Consider the following 13,380-nt stretch of genomic DNA (forward strand, 5'->3'; position numbering starts at 1 on the left):
TCAGGAGCTGCATCCTCAATGGAAAAACCAGTCTGGTGGCGTTTGTGTCGCTCATTAGTCAGCTGTGGGGGCAATCCGTTCAAAGGACGACGAGGGCTGCCTGGCAGACGCCTCCGAACTGGCCGCCACGAGCTTCCGAGACAACACCAAGCGGGACTTTGGGTACCTCAAGGAGGCGTTACTGCTCGTCAGCCACAAGATGCGGTGGAGTGTGCTCAAGCCCCAGCTTGTGCAACAGTTTGCCTTGATGATGAATGGTTACTCGTTCGAGGAGTGAAGAAGAGGAACAAGATCAACGAGTGAGGCAGAGGCTGGATGGCTTCCTGTCCGTGGAAGAGATCCCATCCACGTCTTTTGAGTCCGGTTTGAACGCCACCAAAGACCCATGTGGATGAAGAGACGGGAAAATGGAAATGGCAGTGGTGGAGCGTCGGCTGGGGCTGGATATCATGACGCAGAGCGAGGACGGATTGTCGCTCGAAGCAAAGAGATACCTACGCTCGCAGCGTCAACTTGTTCTGAAAGACAAGACCCGGGTGAAGCTGCAGTGAGATGCTTGGAGTAGTTGTCATGCTGCGTTAGTTGTTTTTAAGCACGAAGGATGTACGTAGTGTTTGTTGCCTGATGATGCCAGTTCCTGGCGTCAATTTTCAAGACACCCTGCACAACAAAACGCAAGACACGAGACACTGGGCCAGAATGTGGACTATAAACTAAACCTTCCATTTGACCCACCACGCCTGTGCAAGCTGCAGTGTGGCAGCAGTAGAATATAGGCTTTAATCGGCCTACGCGTACGAGCCTTCAATAATCACATCATCGATCTTGAGGATCATCCGCACGACCTGCGTCGCGAGCTGCAGCTGCTGCTGCTTGCCGATCAGCGTCTCGAACACCTGCTGCTCCTTCATGTCGTTCGTGCCGGACGAGTTGCAGTCAATGCCGAGTCGGGGGTTCTTGTCAGCGATCTGCTGCGCGCGCACGGCCGAAAGCGAGTCGATGGGGCTCAGTCCACTGTTCTCGGCCAGCGCCATCGGGACGTCCTCCAGGGCGTCGGCGAAGGCGCGGATAGCGTACTGCTCAATGCCCGCCGTGCTGTCGGCGTGTTCACGCACGGCGATACCGCAGGCAATCTCGGCAGCGCCGCCGCCGTACACGATGCGGTTGTTCTTGATCAGGTTGCGCGTCACGCACATGGCATCGTGCAGCGAGCGCTTCGCCTCCTCCACAATCATCTTGTTGCCGCCGCGCACAAGCACCGTGATCGCGTCCGAGCTAGCACAGTCCTCAATAACCAGCATGCGCTCCTTCGTGGTACCGAACGCGACCTCGCGCACCGTGCCAGCGCGACCGAGCTTCTCAGGCGTCAGCTCCGCGAACCGCGGCACAATACGTCCGCCCGTGGCAATAGCAATGAGCTCCAGCTCGACACCTCCCACCCAACGGACAGCAGGCAGCTCGTTCTGCAGCAGCAAGTGGTTGGCCTCGTCGTCGAAGCCCCACTGGCAAATGACCAGGTTGGCGCCGCTGTCCTTCACCTGCTTGATCATGGTCTTAAAGTACTCCTGCTCCTGCTCGTAGAGCTTCTCGTAGGCCTCGACGCTGGTGATGTCCAGTTTGTGCTTGGTCTTGGGCTTGGGGGGCTCGAAGGGGCACGTCAAGATGCACATCTTGGCGTCCTTGACCAGCTTGGGCATCTGCGGGTGGGAAAAGTCCTTGTCGATGACGATGCCGTTGATCAGCGCCGTGTCCTCGAGCGTGCCACCGGCCTTACCCTCCACCTTGATCAGGTCAAAGTTCACGTCGCGCGTGTCAAAGTTGGCCACCTTCATGACGGCGTCCACGGCGATCTTGGCCATCTGGCGCTTGTACTTGTTGACGATCTTGGACGACAGCGTCGTCATGGCCGTCTCCACGAGAGGTGTCGAGTCTTCTTTGCTGAACTGGATCACGTCACCGATAGCTTCCAGGTGCTTGCACGCAATGTCGCAGGCCTCCTCGAAGCCGTCGGCGATGCGCATCGGGTGCAGCCCGTGGGCCAGCAGCTTTTCGGCCTGCTCCAGCAGCGCACCGGCCAGCACCACGACGCCCGTCGTGCCGTCGCCGATCTCATCGTCCTGCGACTTGGACAGCTCCACGAGCAAGTGGGCCACGCGGTGCTCCACCTGCATCTGCTCCAGGATCGTAGCGCCATCGTTTGAGATGGTCACGTCCCCGTCCTGGCTCACCATCATCTTGTCCATGCCGCGGGGCCCCAGCGACGTGCGCAGTAGACTGGACACGGTACGCGCCGCCAAGATGTTGCTCTTGATGGCTTCCACACCCTTGATGCGCTCCTTCTGCTCCTGGTCGCGCAGGATGATGAAGGGGCGACCGTACTCGTCAAAGACCATCGACATGGTGGCGCTGTGGGTGGAGCTAGAGGCGCAGAGAGATGATACAGCGAGGTCTTCCCCCCCTGGTCGCTTGATACGTTGGCGTCCGGTCGCCAGTAAGATTTTGAAGAGGATTTTTACGTAAGAAATGGTGGGGAGGCGTAATTACGTTTTGGTGTGGTATACATGAATATTGGGGGCAGTTGTGTACCGGCGGTTACGGACGTTGAAGTTGCCTTTTTTCCGATTGATTAGGAGGTTATGACGCTGAGGCTTCTGCTTGTGAGCGTCTTCTTGCTGCTGGATGTGGTGCAGGCGGCGTGTGCGCGCGGTGTGTATAACAGCAAGATCTGCTCGGGCCATGGGAGGTGTAACACGCACAACTTGTGCGAGTGCGACGCTCGACACTTTGGCTTCGACTGCTCGCAGAGTGCGTCGTTTCTTGCTCTGTGTGTGTGTTTTGCATGCTACAATTGACGTAGTGGCTTGTTACTGTAGAGAGATGTCCGCTGGGGCCGGCGTGGGTGGCGCCTGCGCGAGCGACGGACGACGCGCACTACCTCGTCGAGTGCTCGAACAAGGGCGTGTGCGACTACGAAGAGGGTACATGCAGGTGTGACGAGGGCTTCGTAGGATCCGCTTGCCAGCGCCGTACGTGCGGACTCGTTGCGGGTTTGAGTAGGTGCGAGGTCGTTCCTGCTTCTGACGCTGGTGCGTTTTGTCCTGTGTACGGTTAGTGAAGTGCTCTAGCGGCTGTAACAGCGCGGGTCAGTGCTTGTCGCTCAAAGAGTTATCGGCCACGTATGCGGTGGGGACTGAGCCATTGTATGATACTGCGTGGGACGCAACGATGATCTACGGGTGCAAGTGCCGCAAGGGCTACCACGGCTACGACTGCTCTTTGAGTACGGCTCTCGCTTTGCTGGTGATCGTTTTTAAGCCTTATGTAACGGTGCAAGCTGTGGGTTGATGACAGAGTCCTGTCCGAGAGGGGATGACCCGCTAACCACTGGCCAAAAGAACGAGATGCAGATCGTGCAGTGCACGGCGACAGGAGGGTCGTTTTACCTTTTCTACAACGGACAAGGCGCATCGATTCCATTCGACGCCACGCAATCAGATCTTGACCGCATTCTCCGTACGATCAAGACACTTCCTGCAGTGAAAGTCACGTTCGGCGGTACTGCAACGACAGTCTGCAGCAGTGCGACCGCAAACGCCGTCACGATTGAGTTCACATACGAGTTCGGACCGTACGACGCTGTCATAGTTGCTAAGTGTATCTGTTCGAGACTGACGATTGCTGCTCTTTCGTGTGGTTTGCTGTTCAGACAACCTCCAATCAAAGTAATGGGGTCGCTCAATGGTATCAACTCCCTTACGGGCGGTAGTGTGTTCGCAGCCTCTGCAGGTAACGTTTTAGGTGGGAGAACCTCGGTCCAGGGTACCAAAGAATGGGAGTTCTGCAGCAACAGAGGAGATTGCAGTTTCGGTAAGCAATGCGTGCGCATATCGTACTCGAACCAAGCTCGCTGAAGTGAAGGAGCTCTCATTGTCCTCTATATCGATCTTAGAAACCGGCCAGTGCATGTGCTTCACCAACCCCATGCCGGGCTATCGATCTAGCGATGGATACGGAAACCCAGGAGAACGTGGCGATTGTGGTTGCGCCAACGACAAGAACCTGTATGGCGGGGTCATTTCAGCTTGCGTTGGCGAGCTTCCTTGCAGCGGACATGGCTACTGCACCGGATCGCCATCTTTCAAGTGTGTTTGTGAGCAAGGCTGGACAACAGGAGATTGCTCGTCGCGTGAGCAAATCCAGTGGCAAGTAGACATTGCCATTTACTGACTATTGTTTTGTGATTGTTTTGCTACAGGAAAATGCCCGACAGGCCCGTCGTGGTATACAGCACCATCTGCAAGTAACACTGTGCACAGCCAGTGGACCGAGTGCTCCGATGCCGGCATTTGCGACCATAATACTGGTCAATGTTTGTGCTATACTCCGTTCGAGGGTGCCGCGTGCGAGCTCAGTAAGTGCTGCACAAGTGTCATAACTCTGGAAGTGACAACCATACATTTTACATTATCTGCTTGCCGTACAATTTCCAGTGAAATGTCCCGGAGAACCTCCTTGCAACGGCCATGGGCAGTGCATGACCATCCAGCAGCTTTCGCTAGAGGCAGATGCAGATTCGCCGTCGTTGCGCTTCGACTACGGTACTGATCCAAACAATATCCAAACTTTCGACCGGGATAGTGTACTGGGTTGTAAGTGCGATCCAGGGTACGAGGGCTATGACTGCAGCAAGAGTACGTTCTTCCGTTTGGTATTTGGTCTGTATCACCACTCTCACGAATGGGTTTGCGATCGTGAATGTTTAGGATCATGCACAAAGGGCGACGACCCCGTTACAACTGACCAACTAGACGAGATCCAAGTGCTGAAGTGTACTGCGACGGGAGGTGTCTTTCGTCTCCAGTATCGTACCTCAACTTCGGTTGACATCCCGTTTGATGCAGCTTCGAGCGCACTTCGCGATATCCTCACGACTTCTTTTGGCTTCGAAGATCCCGTCGTGGGGTATTCGTCTGGAGATAGTGCGTGTTCAGCCCCAACGGCACCAGCCAACGTTATCACAATTGCCTTCCCAGTAGACCACGGCGATATTCCACCGCTGAGAGCTGTCACGACGGCTCTAACAGCATCAAGTGGAACAGTAGCCTTCATCACCGCTGACAATGGGGTGGCGATAGATGGCGTTGTGAGTCAACAGGGGACCAAAGAGAACGAAGTCTGCTCCAACAGAGGCTACTGCAACTACGACCAGGGAACTTGCTCGTGCTCGCTTGGATTCGGCGCCAGTGACGGCCGTGGGGATAAAGGAAGTCGTGACGACTGCGGTCGCATTTTGCCGAAGGTAAAGTACGAAGCTCAGGACCAGGACGTCCATAACCTATAACCATTTTCCTCCGTTCATCAAATTTCAATCCTTGCAATCGATCAAAAATAGTTATAATTGTCTTCACGTCCTGATCAAATCCTCGTAAGATGGCCCCGTTCATTTCCTTACCATTCAACTTGAAGAATGGATGTGGATCTGGGTGGCTTAACGAACAGCAACAAGCCCATGCGGCGTGCATTCTCCGGAAACGACGCCTTCGGCAAGGGGACGACCAGCTTGCCGAGCCACCAAAGGTGCGTTAGGGAACTCCAAATTGACGCTCCTATGCCTTCAGCTGACGTCGATTCTGCTTGTAGAAAGCCAACCAGTCGGCAAACGGTTGCTCCCGCTGAATTCAGCAAATTACTTCAAGAAACAATCGTTCATGAAAGTGAGGTTTGAAGCGTGTTAATGCACAAAACAACGCTGGGCTCAGCTGTCAACTATTTTGCGTTCTAGGCTTGGGAGCAGTACAAGATGGTCCAAGCGATATCATCGCACACGGTTTGTTTCTCGCTCTTCCTCGGCGCAAAATGTTGCTATTAACATGTTATTCTGGATGCTGCAGTCTCGCCTGGAAAGGTGAAGCTGGAGCGGGCTTTGGGGTTGAAAGACCAATGCGATCGGGAGCTTCGGGTCATTTGCGAATCCAAACGCCGCCGTTACCGTCCACTTTCCACGATTGACAGCCACGACGAGCTCCTGTTGCTTGAACCAGATAAACCGAACGAGACCATGATTCGAGGTGCTGCATATTCATTTGCTCTGCTGTGAACAATACCAAACTGACTATGTGATTCATGGTAGATAAACGCGAATTGGAGCGCTTGATGAGGAAGCTCTCCCCTGCAATGAGCCACTTCGCGTCTACAGAGGCCGAATTTGTTCACCTTCTTCAAGGTTGCTCGGTGTGCAGCAACCGATTGGCATTTTGCGGCCCCTGCACCGAGAAAGCATCCGAGTTCTTCAACGGCTTCACATCAGCCGAGCTGTACGCGCTTTATGGCAGCGACTTGCCACCGGCCAATGAAAGCGAGCTTGCAAGTTTTGCCGAAGCAGTTTCTTCTCGTGAGGCTCGAGCCATTCGCAACGCTGATGCAGATTAAAGTAAAGACCATACGATTCCTATCAAAGTTAATGCTGTTCTCAGTGCGTAAGACCATTGAGTTATCCTCACAAGATACGTGGGTAGACATTCGCACTTCACCGATTCAACCGGCGATTACCGGCTGGAGAATCGATCAGGACGCCAGGAGAATTTTTTAATCGTGTTAACCAGATTTTACAGCCTCGTCCTCGATCGCCGGTCTTCTTCAGAAAGAACCATTATTCAATTGGCGCGCCAACCCAACAATGCTTAGCAACAAGAGTGACAAGATGAGTTCCATCCGAAGTGCAGAGGTACAGGCTTCCAACCAACAATGGACCTACGCTGCTCGTACGCACAAGCTTGGTGACAATCTCAGCCGCTCGGTCTTGATGAGGAAAAATACCAAGTTCGCTACCAGTGCCATCAAAGACCCACCGACGAGCCTCCAAGCAGAAGTTAATGGCAAGTTGAAGCTGTTGTCGTCGCCCATCAGTGACACAGGAGGAAAGATTCGTGCCAGCACGGCGAAAGGTGAAAACCTGCAGTCGTCACTGATGGCTCTCGGAGCGCTCTCAGCGTTTGGTGCTGCATCCTATGGCATGCTGCGAAACCACTGGGAACGCAACAACCTGGTGCAAGATGTCGAGCAGCGATCTCGCATCCAACGAGAGCGAAGGGACCGTGAGCGTCTAGAGAACGAGCACCTCTTCCAAATGGCGGCGACAGGCGTATTGCTGGCTCTGGTCATATTTGCACTGATGTACGTCGGCTGGTTCTATTTGGTGCTCGCGGTCGTGATCTCGTTCGCTCTCTTGGTGTGCGCGCTGTCGTGAATGATTCCCAAGAACCGCAGCGACTTTGTGTGGCCACCCTGTAGAAATTTGGATGTCACTGAGCGTGAAGCAAACTCGATGTTGTGTAGTAGAGTAGTCGTTGTCATCAAATACAACTGTAGATTGTGTTGATACCTAGACTTCTCCGTTGCAACTTGGTCCGCATAGTCCGTGTGAGAAGCAAAATGCGAGCGCTGAAGGCAGGGGTTACAGCCGAGAAAACGGACGCATTTAGTGACCTTGTTCCACTTGAAGTGCATCATCGCAGGAATGCCGCTAAAGCAATCTCATACCACTTTCGTTCTTCCAACGACTCGAGTTGGTTGGGCAACAGGATAGTGTGTTCTCGCTTTGATTGAAAATGAAGAAACCGGCGGAGCGCGGCGACGATGGCAGCTTCATGCGGATCGAAGTCATCTCGATGCTGAAGTTGCTCTTAGTATCGGGGATAGCAGTCACGTTCCTAGCTCTCTTCGTGCTAATCGGCTTCAGCGGCTCGCCTGCGGTTGCTAACTCGGACTGGACCAGTATCCCGACGCGCTGCACGTCAGACTTCTCCATCAGCCTGTACAAGGAATGCCTCGGACCCAACACTACGAGCACTGCCAAAGACACCGACGCGAATGGGACGGTGTCCGCTATCGACCAGGTTCTCAGCCTGCCATCAAGCGAGCAAGCGTCGGTGCTGACGTGCATGTTCGACTCCTGCACGAACAGGACCAACCGTCCGTTTGCCAGCAAAGAGGAAAGTCTGTACGTCGTGCACTACACGTTCGGGCTCAACGGGTTCACGCAGCTCAACCGCTACTTCTACCTGGAGGCAGCCTTCCCGAACTTGAAGAAAACTGGTCGATCGTTCGACGTCACCATGACCCCGCACGTCAAAGGCTTCTACCTCAATGAGACCAGCGGGAACCAGACGTACGCTCAAGTTGTCACCAACGTGGTTCAGAAAACCATTACGGTTGAGTGCCAGGAAGGCGAGTCTTTCTGCGACCCAGCGTACTTCCTGCGCTTCGGAGACATCGACTTCAACGACTACCAAGTCGATGTCCTGTTCAACTCGACGGAAAGTTTGGCCCTGAATGGCTCAAACGTTCAATTTCGCAAGACGTGGGGCACCCAGTCGTTCACGAATTGGCTCATCGGCATGAAGTTCTTCTTCCTGTTCCTCTCGGCATTCGTCGCAGGCTGGTACATCTACAGCATGAACAAATTATCTTCACGGGAGCAGAACGTGGAGCAAGGATTCGTGATGGCACTCGCGCTATCGTTGATTTTCTTCAATGACCCCTTTTACTTCGCCGAGGCGACGTACGGTAGCAACGCATCTCGGATTCTCAGTGTGGGCTTCCAAGTGACCTTCTTCCAGACGCTGCTTCTGTTCTGGCTGGTCGCTATCGACAACCTGCGTCTGCAAGGAAAGGAGAACGGCGTGTCTAACACAAAGTTCTTCGGACCCAAGATCATCTTCGTGGCATTCTTCTGGCTCATCATGGCGATTTTCTACGGCTACATCAAGTATAACCGCAACAACGACATCACGTGGGACCCCCTAGCTGAGAACGCCACCTTCGCTTCCCTCAAAGCGCTGTGCGGACTTCTCAGTGCTGCCTTCATTGTGTGGTACTGCGTACTCATCGTCATGAGTATCCGCGAGATCCGTGCTCGCCGTATGCGGTACCGCTACTTGGTGGTGCTGAGTCTCCTGATGGTGATCGCGTCGTTCTCGGGTCTTGCGAGTGGCGAGTTCTCGCCCACTCCGACGAGTGGAGGAGCGTGGACTTCACTACAGACAATTTTCAACGTCTACGTGTACACGCTGTGCTACCTGTACGCTCCATCCGTCACGACACTGGACAATCTGCGGAAGAAGCGGCAAGCCCACGGAGGCGAAGATCCCGAGGCGAAATCAGTCCTTGGTAGCAAACCCGTGGAACTCGCTCATGTGGAGCTTGGTGGTGTTGACGAGGTGCGCGACACGGATTTGGCTTGAGGACTGTAGCTGTCAAAGCAGCACAACTAGGAAAGACTTACGTAAAATGAATTCATGAATGCATTAAGCACGGCTGCAGTTGCTCTCCAATCTGTTCTTGACTTTCGTTGGATCTGCTGGCGTTGTGCGCGCAGATCCTCCATTGCTTCGACTGACAGTCCGTCTTCAGTCTTCGTCATGACATCCAAGTCCTGTGTCTTCGGAAGTCCTGCGTGGCAGTTCAGCAGAAGAGGGGGAGCTGCTGCGTTCGAGCTGCATTGCCTGCGTGCTGGACGATTCTTGATTGCCGAGTTGAGGTAGTGCGAGTGAAGTTTGGATAGAAGGACGAAAGTAACCTCGATTGATTTTGTGTTCTAGCAAACCGCACAATTGAGGACGACAAAGTACAATTTGTGACGACAGACCACTTGACGACGAGGGCAAAGCACAATCAAACTTGACACATTCCGTGCCCTCTATTCCTTGCATGCTTTGGTCGAGCATGCTACTTTTCAGCGCGAATGCGCTTGGACGGGTCGCTGATCTCCATGGAGCGCTTACGCATCTTTGACTTCTCGTTGAGCGGCGCCAGGTCGTGGTGCACCGACAGATTCTTGGCCAGTAGGAAAGCCACCTCCATACTCTGCGAGTAGTTCAGACGCGGGTCGCAATAGCTCGTGTAGCGCAGCGGCAGGTCGCCCTCGTCGATGCCCTGCGGACCGCCGATGCACTCGGTAACATTCTCGCCTGTCAGCTCAAAGTGCACTCCGCCTAGTGATGTTCCAGCCTCGCGGTGGATCTCCAGCGTCTGCTCCAGCTCGCCGAAGATGCGGTCAAACGGGCGCGTCTTGTAGCCGTTCTCCGCCACGATCGTGTTGCCGTGGCACGGGTCGCACGACCAGATGACCTTCAGACCTGCAGCCTTGACCGCAGCGATGTGCTTGGGCAATAGATCTGCCACCTTGCCGCTACCATAGCGCGTGATGAGCGTGATCTTGCCCGGGTTTGCCTCCGGGTCCTTCCACAGCTTGCGGATCAATGGCACCAGTTCGTCCACAGCCATGCTGGGGCCAACCTTAATGCCGATGGGGTTCTCAATGCCACGGAAGTACTCAATGTGGGCATGGTCCAGCTGACGCGTGCGGTCGCCGATCCACAGGAAGTCCGTGCCCACGTTGTAGTACTTGCCGTCCACCTTGCGCGTCATGGTTTCTTCGTATCCCAGCTCCAGTCCTTCGTGCGACACAAACAAGTCCACCGTCTTGAGATGCGGCGAGTCCGCGCCAACGCCGCACATGTGCACAAAGTGCAGGCTGTCCGTGATCTCGTTCACCATGTGCTGGTACTCCTCGCGGCGCGAAGAAGTCTGCACAAAGTCCAAGTCCCACTTGCCGGCGTCATGGATATCGGCAAAGCCCGAGCTCACGAGCACGCGCCCGTAGTTCAACGTGGCTGCGCTGTGGAAGTATCCCTCCAGCAATCGGTTCGGGTCAGGCGTGCGCTGGTCCTTCTCATAGCCGTTGATGTTCTCTCCCCGGAAGCTGGTCACCTCCTCTCCATCCAGCATCTCCGTGTTACTGGAGCGCGGCTTGGCGAACTGGCCGGCCATGCGGGCCACGCGTACCGTGGGCATGCGCGCGCCCCACACGAGCACGAGACTCATTTGGACCATGATCTTCAGCTTCTTCTCGATCAGCTCCGGCTGGCAATCCTGGAACCGCTCGGCGCAATCGCCGCCCTGCAGCAAGAAGCGCTTTCCGGCCGCGACGTCCGCCAGCTGCGTCTTGAGCTGCTCGATCTCGCGCACGGACACGAGGCCAGGCAGCGTCTTCACTGTAGCGACAAACACAACATTCAGGTTAACGCCAGTCCCTGGTTGACATATAGCCACCAATCGCCAATAACAGTCGTACACTTGTCGTGCGCTTGCTGCAGAGCCTTCACATCCGGGTACGGGGCCTGCTGCTTGGCCGGGAATTGGCGCCACGACGAAGGGCTCCACTGGGGCGTTGACATGGCTTCAGTGCTAATTGTGACGTTTCGACGAATGACGACCAGAGGCTACGTCGTGTACCGCTACTCAAAAGTGGTGTTTTGCCACAAGAAAAATCCTGCGCATCAACATGTTGACGCCAATGTAGCATACTGAGCGCAAGATGTTAAGCGACCGATGACAGATACTGGTTGTCTGGCAGACAAGAGCTAATGGGCAAGCATCATGGACGCGGCGGCGCTGCGCAGGCCAAGCGGCCGACGGGGGACTCGCTGGTGGTCGTGAACCCTTCGATGCTGCACTCGGCCACGCGTGGGCGCTCGAGGCCACAGTCGAGCGGCAAGAAGAAGCAGCCGACGCAGCCCATGAAGCGCAAGGCGGGCAAGGGCGGCGCTGGAGGCGACAATAAACCGCAGAAGAAGCGCAAGAAGCAGCAGGGAGACAAGAGCATCGTCGCCAATGTGGCAGTGTCCAGTGCAGCCAAATTGACGCTCGAGGAAGGTGGCGGCGCCTCCTTCTCCGTGCTGAAGGTGAAGAAGCAGCTGGACGTGCTGGCGGGGCTCTACTGGGTGCTGCTGTCGCGCAACACGCCGCGGTCCATTGTGGTGGCGCTGCCTAGTCAGGACGAGACGTCTCCAGCTCAATTGGCTGCGATGCTCAAGCATCTTGGGCTGCAGGCGGTGGCGTTGCATCGCAAGATGACAGCGGGGCAGCGGAACGAGACGGTGCAGAGGCTCAAGAGCTCGGCAGTGGCGGCCTCGCCGTTGCATGCCATAGTGCTGGTGACGACGGACCATTTGCTGGCCAGTGCTGCGACGCCCAAGGCGGATGTGGCGTTGGCTGGAGAGGTGAGCGCTGCGGCCGCTGACGTTGCGACGGCCAAGTTTGCGCACGTGAACCAGGTGACTGCGGGGACTGGAGAGATGGTGAACTCGAGTGCGTTCCGGCCGGAGATGACGACGCCTTGCGTGCAGCAGCTGCAGGCGCGGCTGAAGCTGGCGCGACAGATTGTGGACATTGCGCAGCGTGTGGGCAAGACTGGAGCTGCTGACGATGACAAGTGGGCGCGGAAACTTGCGAAGGGAGCTGATCTGGACGACGACGAAGACGACAACGGACAGCAGAAGAAGAAGCGTAAACGTGCGATGACTCCGGACGAGCAAAGGCTGCAGGCGTTGACGGAGAAGCTTTACGTGGTGCTTACTCGCAAACTGCCGGGTGTCAAGGCCAATGGCAGCAACGCGCCAGCTACCGGAGAACACGAAACGGATAGCCAGCATCGCCGCGAGAAACTAGAGGTGTTGGGTCTTGTCACCGTGAGTGCTGCTGTTGGAACAGCTATGACGGACGAGCGCACTTCTGCTCAGACGAGGTGGATGGACTTTGCATTAGGTGGAGCGCACGGCGGTAAATGGGAAGGCATTGTGCGTCACGGTGCGTCGAAGGATGCAGCCTCTCTTGCGCTGCGCAAGAAGCTCTGCGCAGCGCGAGGCAACGCAAATGACTCGACCTTCTTGAGCAAGTGGGCGCCGAACAAGGAGCCCATCGACGCTGCAAAGTGGGGCGGAGCATTCGGCAAGGTTTGCGGCCACAATGAAGTTGTGATGAACGCGCTGCGTGCCTTTTACCCGCAGGAAGTCCTGAACTCTAAAGTCTGTAGCAAGCTCTTCCCAGCACCAGGCAACCAGGGATTCGATGGTTGTCTGGAGCACTTGCGGCTGGCCTGCGTGGCTCAAGGCACGAGCATGACGCTGTGGGACGCCGAGTACTTCGTCTTCATCTCGTCGCGCGGGCGGGTCACGTGGTCCAAGAAGAGTCAACTGCTGTCTCTGTCGCTAGCGAGTTTGCAGTGCCTCGTACCAGCGCTTCGAAGCTGGACGGCTGCGTGCGGTGGCCAGGTGCCGCCCAGTGCTGCACTTCGCGCGATCCAGCTCTGCTGCCAGCTCGGTAGCGGCGACAAGCACGGTAAGCTTCCTCCGAAGGCGCTCAAGCGCATCATGAGCTTCGCGTTTGGTGGCTCTGCTCGGCTTTGGCGTCAAATTGCGAAAGTGCCGACGCCGCTAGAAGAGGAAACCGTGTACGATTCCCAATAGCTGAACGAACTAGAAACAAATGGCAAGCGATAGCAGACAGGCGAGAGAGCGGCTTATTTACTTACTTGTGCTT

At 55.7% G+C, this 13,380-nt stretch overlaps 7 protein-coding genes across 7 annotated transcripts; 5 read left to right on the forward strand and 2 right to left on the reverse strand.

Annotated features, from left to right (window-relative positions):
• Window positions 1-788: 788 nt before the first annotated feature.
• On the reverse strand, window positions 789-2,399 carry KRP23_11422 (T-complex protein 1 subunit epsilon; the record flags this gene model as incomplete). The annotated part of the gene is made up of 1 exon (XM_067881972.1): window positions 789-2,399. One exon carries the CDS (start codon window positions 2,397-2,399, stop codon window positions 789-791), a length of 1,611 nt encoding a protein of 536 aa, XP_067740259.1.
• A 237-nt stretch (window positions 2,400-2,636) lies between these two features.
• Window positions 2,637-5,341, forward strand: KRP23_11423 (Tenascin; the record flags this gene model as incomplete). The annotated part of the gene is made up of 6 exons (XM_067881973.1): window positions 2,637-2,805; window positions 2,874-3,026; window positions 3,113-3,280; window positions 3,352-3,628; window positions 3,707-3,786; window positions 4,764-5,341. 6 exons carry the CDS (start codon window positions 2,637-2,639, stop codon window positions 5,339-5,341), a joined length of 1,425 nt encoding a protein of 474 aa, XP_067740260.1.
• Window positions 5,342-6,058: 717 nt separating this feature from the next.
• Window positions 6,059-6,429, forward strand: KRP23_11424 (uncharacterized protein; the record flags this gene model as incomplete). The annotated part of the gene is made up of 2 exons (XM_067881974.1): window positions 6,059-6,068; window positions 6,131-6,429. 2 exons carry the CDS (start codon window positions 6,059-6,061, stop codon window positions 6,427-6,429), a joined length of 309 nt encoding a protein of 102 aa, XP_067740261.1.
• Window positions 6,430-6,676: 247 nt separating this feature from the next.
• On the forward strand, window positions 6,677-7,246 carry KRP23_11425 (uncharacterized protein; the record flags this gene model as incomplete). The annotated part of the gene is made up of 1 exon (XM_067881975.1): window positions 6,677-7,246. The coding sequence occupies one exon, from the start codon at window positions 6,677-6,679 to the stop codon at window positions 7,244-7,246; it is 570 nt and encodes a 189-aa protein (XP_067740262.1).
• Window positions 7,247-7,607: 361 nt separating this feature from the next.
• KRP23_11426 (Transmembrane protein 181) lies at window positions 7,608-9,242 on the forward strand (the record flags this gene model as incomplete). Its single annotated transcript, XM_067881976.1, has 1 exon — window positions 7,608-9,242. The coding sequence occupies one exon, from the start codon at window positions 7,608-7,610 to the stop codon at window positions 9,240-9,242; it is 1,635 nt and encodes a 544-aa protein (XP_067740263.1).
• Window positions 9,243-9,726: 484 nt separating this feature from the next.
• Window positions 9,727-11,237, reverse strand: KRP23_11427 (Phospho-2-dehydro-3-deoxyheptonate aldolase; the record flags this gene model as incomplete). The annotated part of the gene is made up of 2 exons (XM_067881977.1): window positions 9,727-11,054; window positions 11,135-11,237. The coding sequence occupies 2 exons, from the start codon at window positions 11,235-11,237 to the stop codon at window positions 9,727-9,729; spliced, it is 1,431 nt and encodes a 476-aa protein (XP_067740264.1).
• A 189-nt stretch (window positions 11,238-11,426) lies between these two features.
• On the forward strand, window positions 11,427-13,307 carry KRP23_11428 (uncharacterized protein; the record flags this gene model as incomplete). The annotated part of the gene is made up of 1 exon (XM_067881978.1): window positions 11,427-13,307. The coding sequence occupies one exon, from the start codon at window positions 11,427-11,429 to the stop codon at window positions 13,305-13,307; it is 1,881 nt and encodes a 626-aa protein (XP_067740265.1).
• Window positions 13,308-13,380: the final 73 nt, after the last annotated feature.

Source organism: Phytophthora ramorum, assembly GCF_020800215.1.
Source record: "Phytophthora ramorum isolate Pr-102 chromosome Unknown Phyram_PR-102_s0012, whole genome shotgun sequence".
Classification (NCBI taxonomy): Eukaryota; Oomycota; class Peronosporomycetes; order Peronosporales; family Peronosporaceae; genus Phytophthora; species Phytophthora ramorum.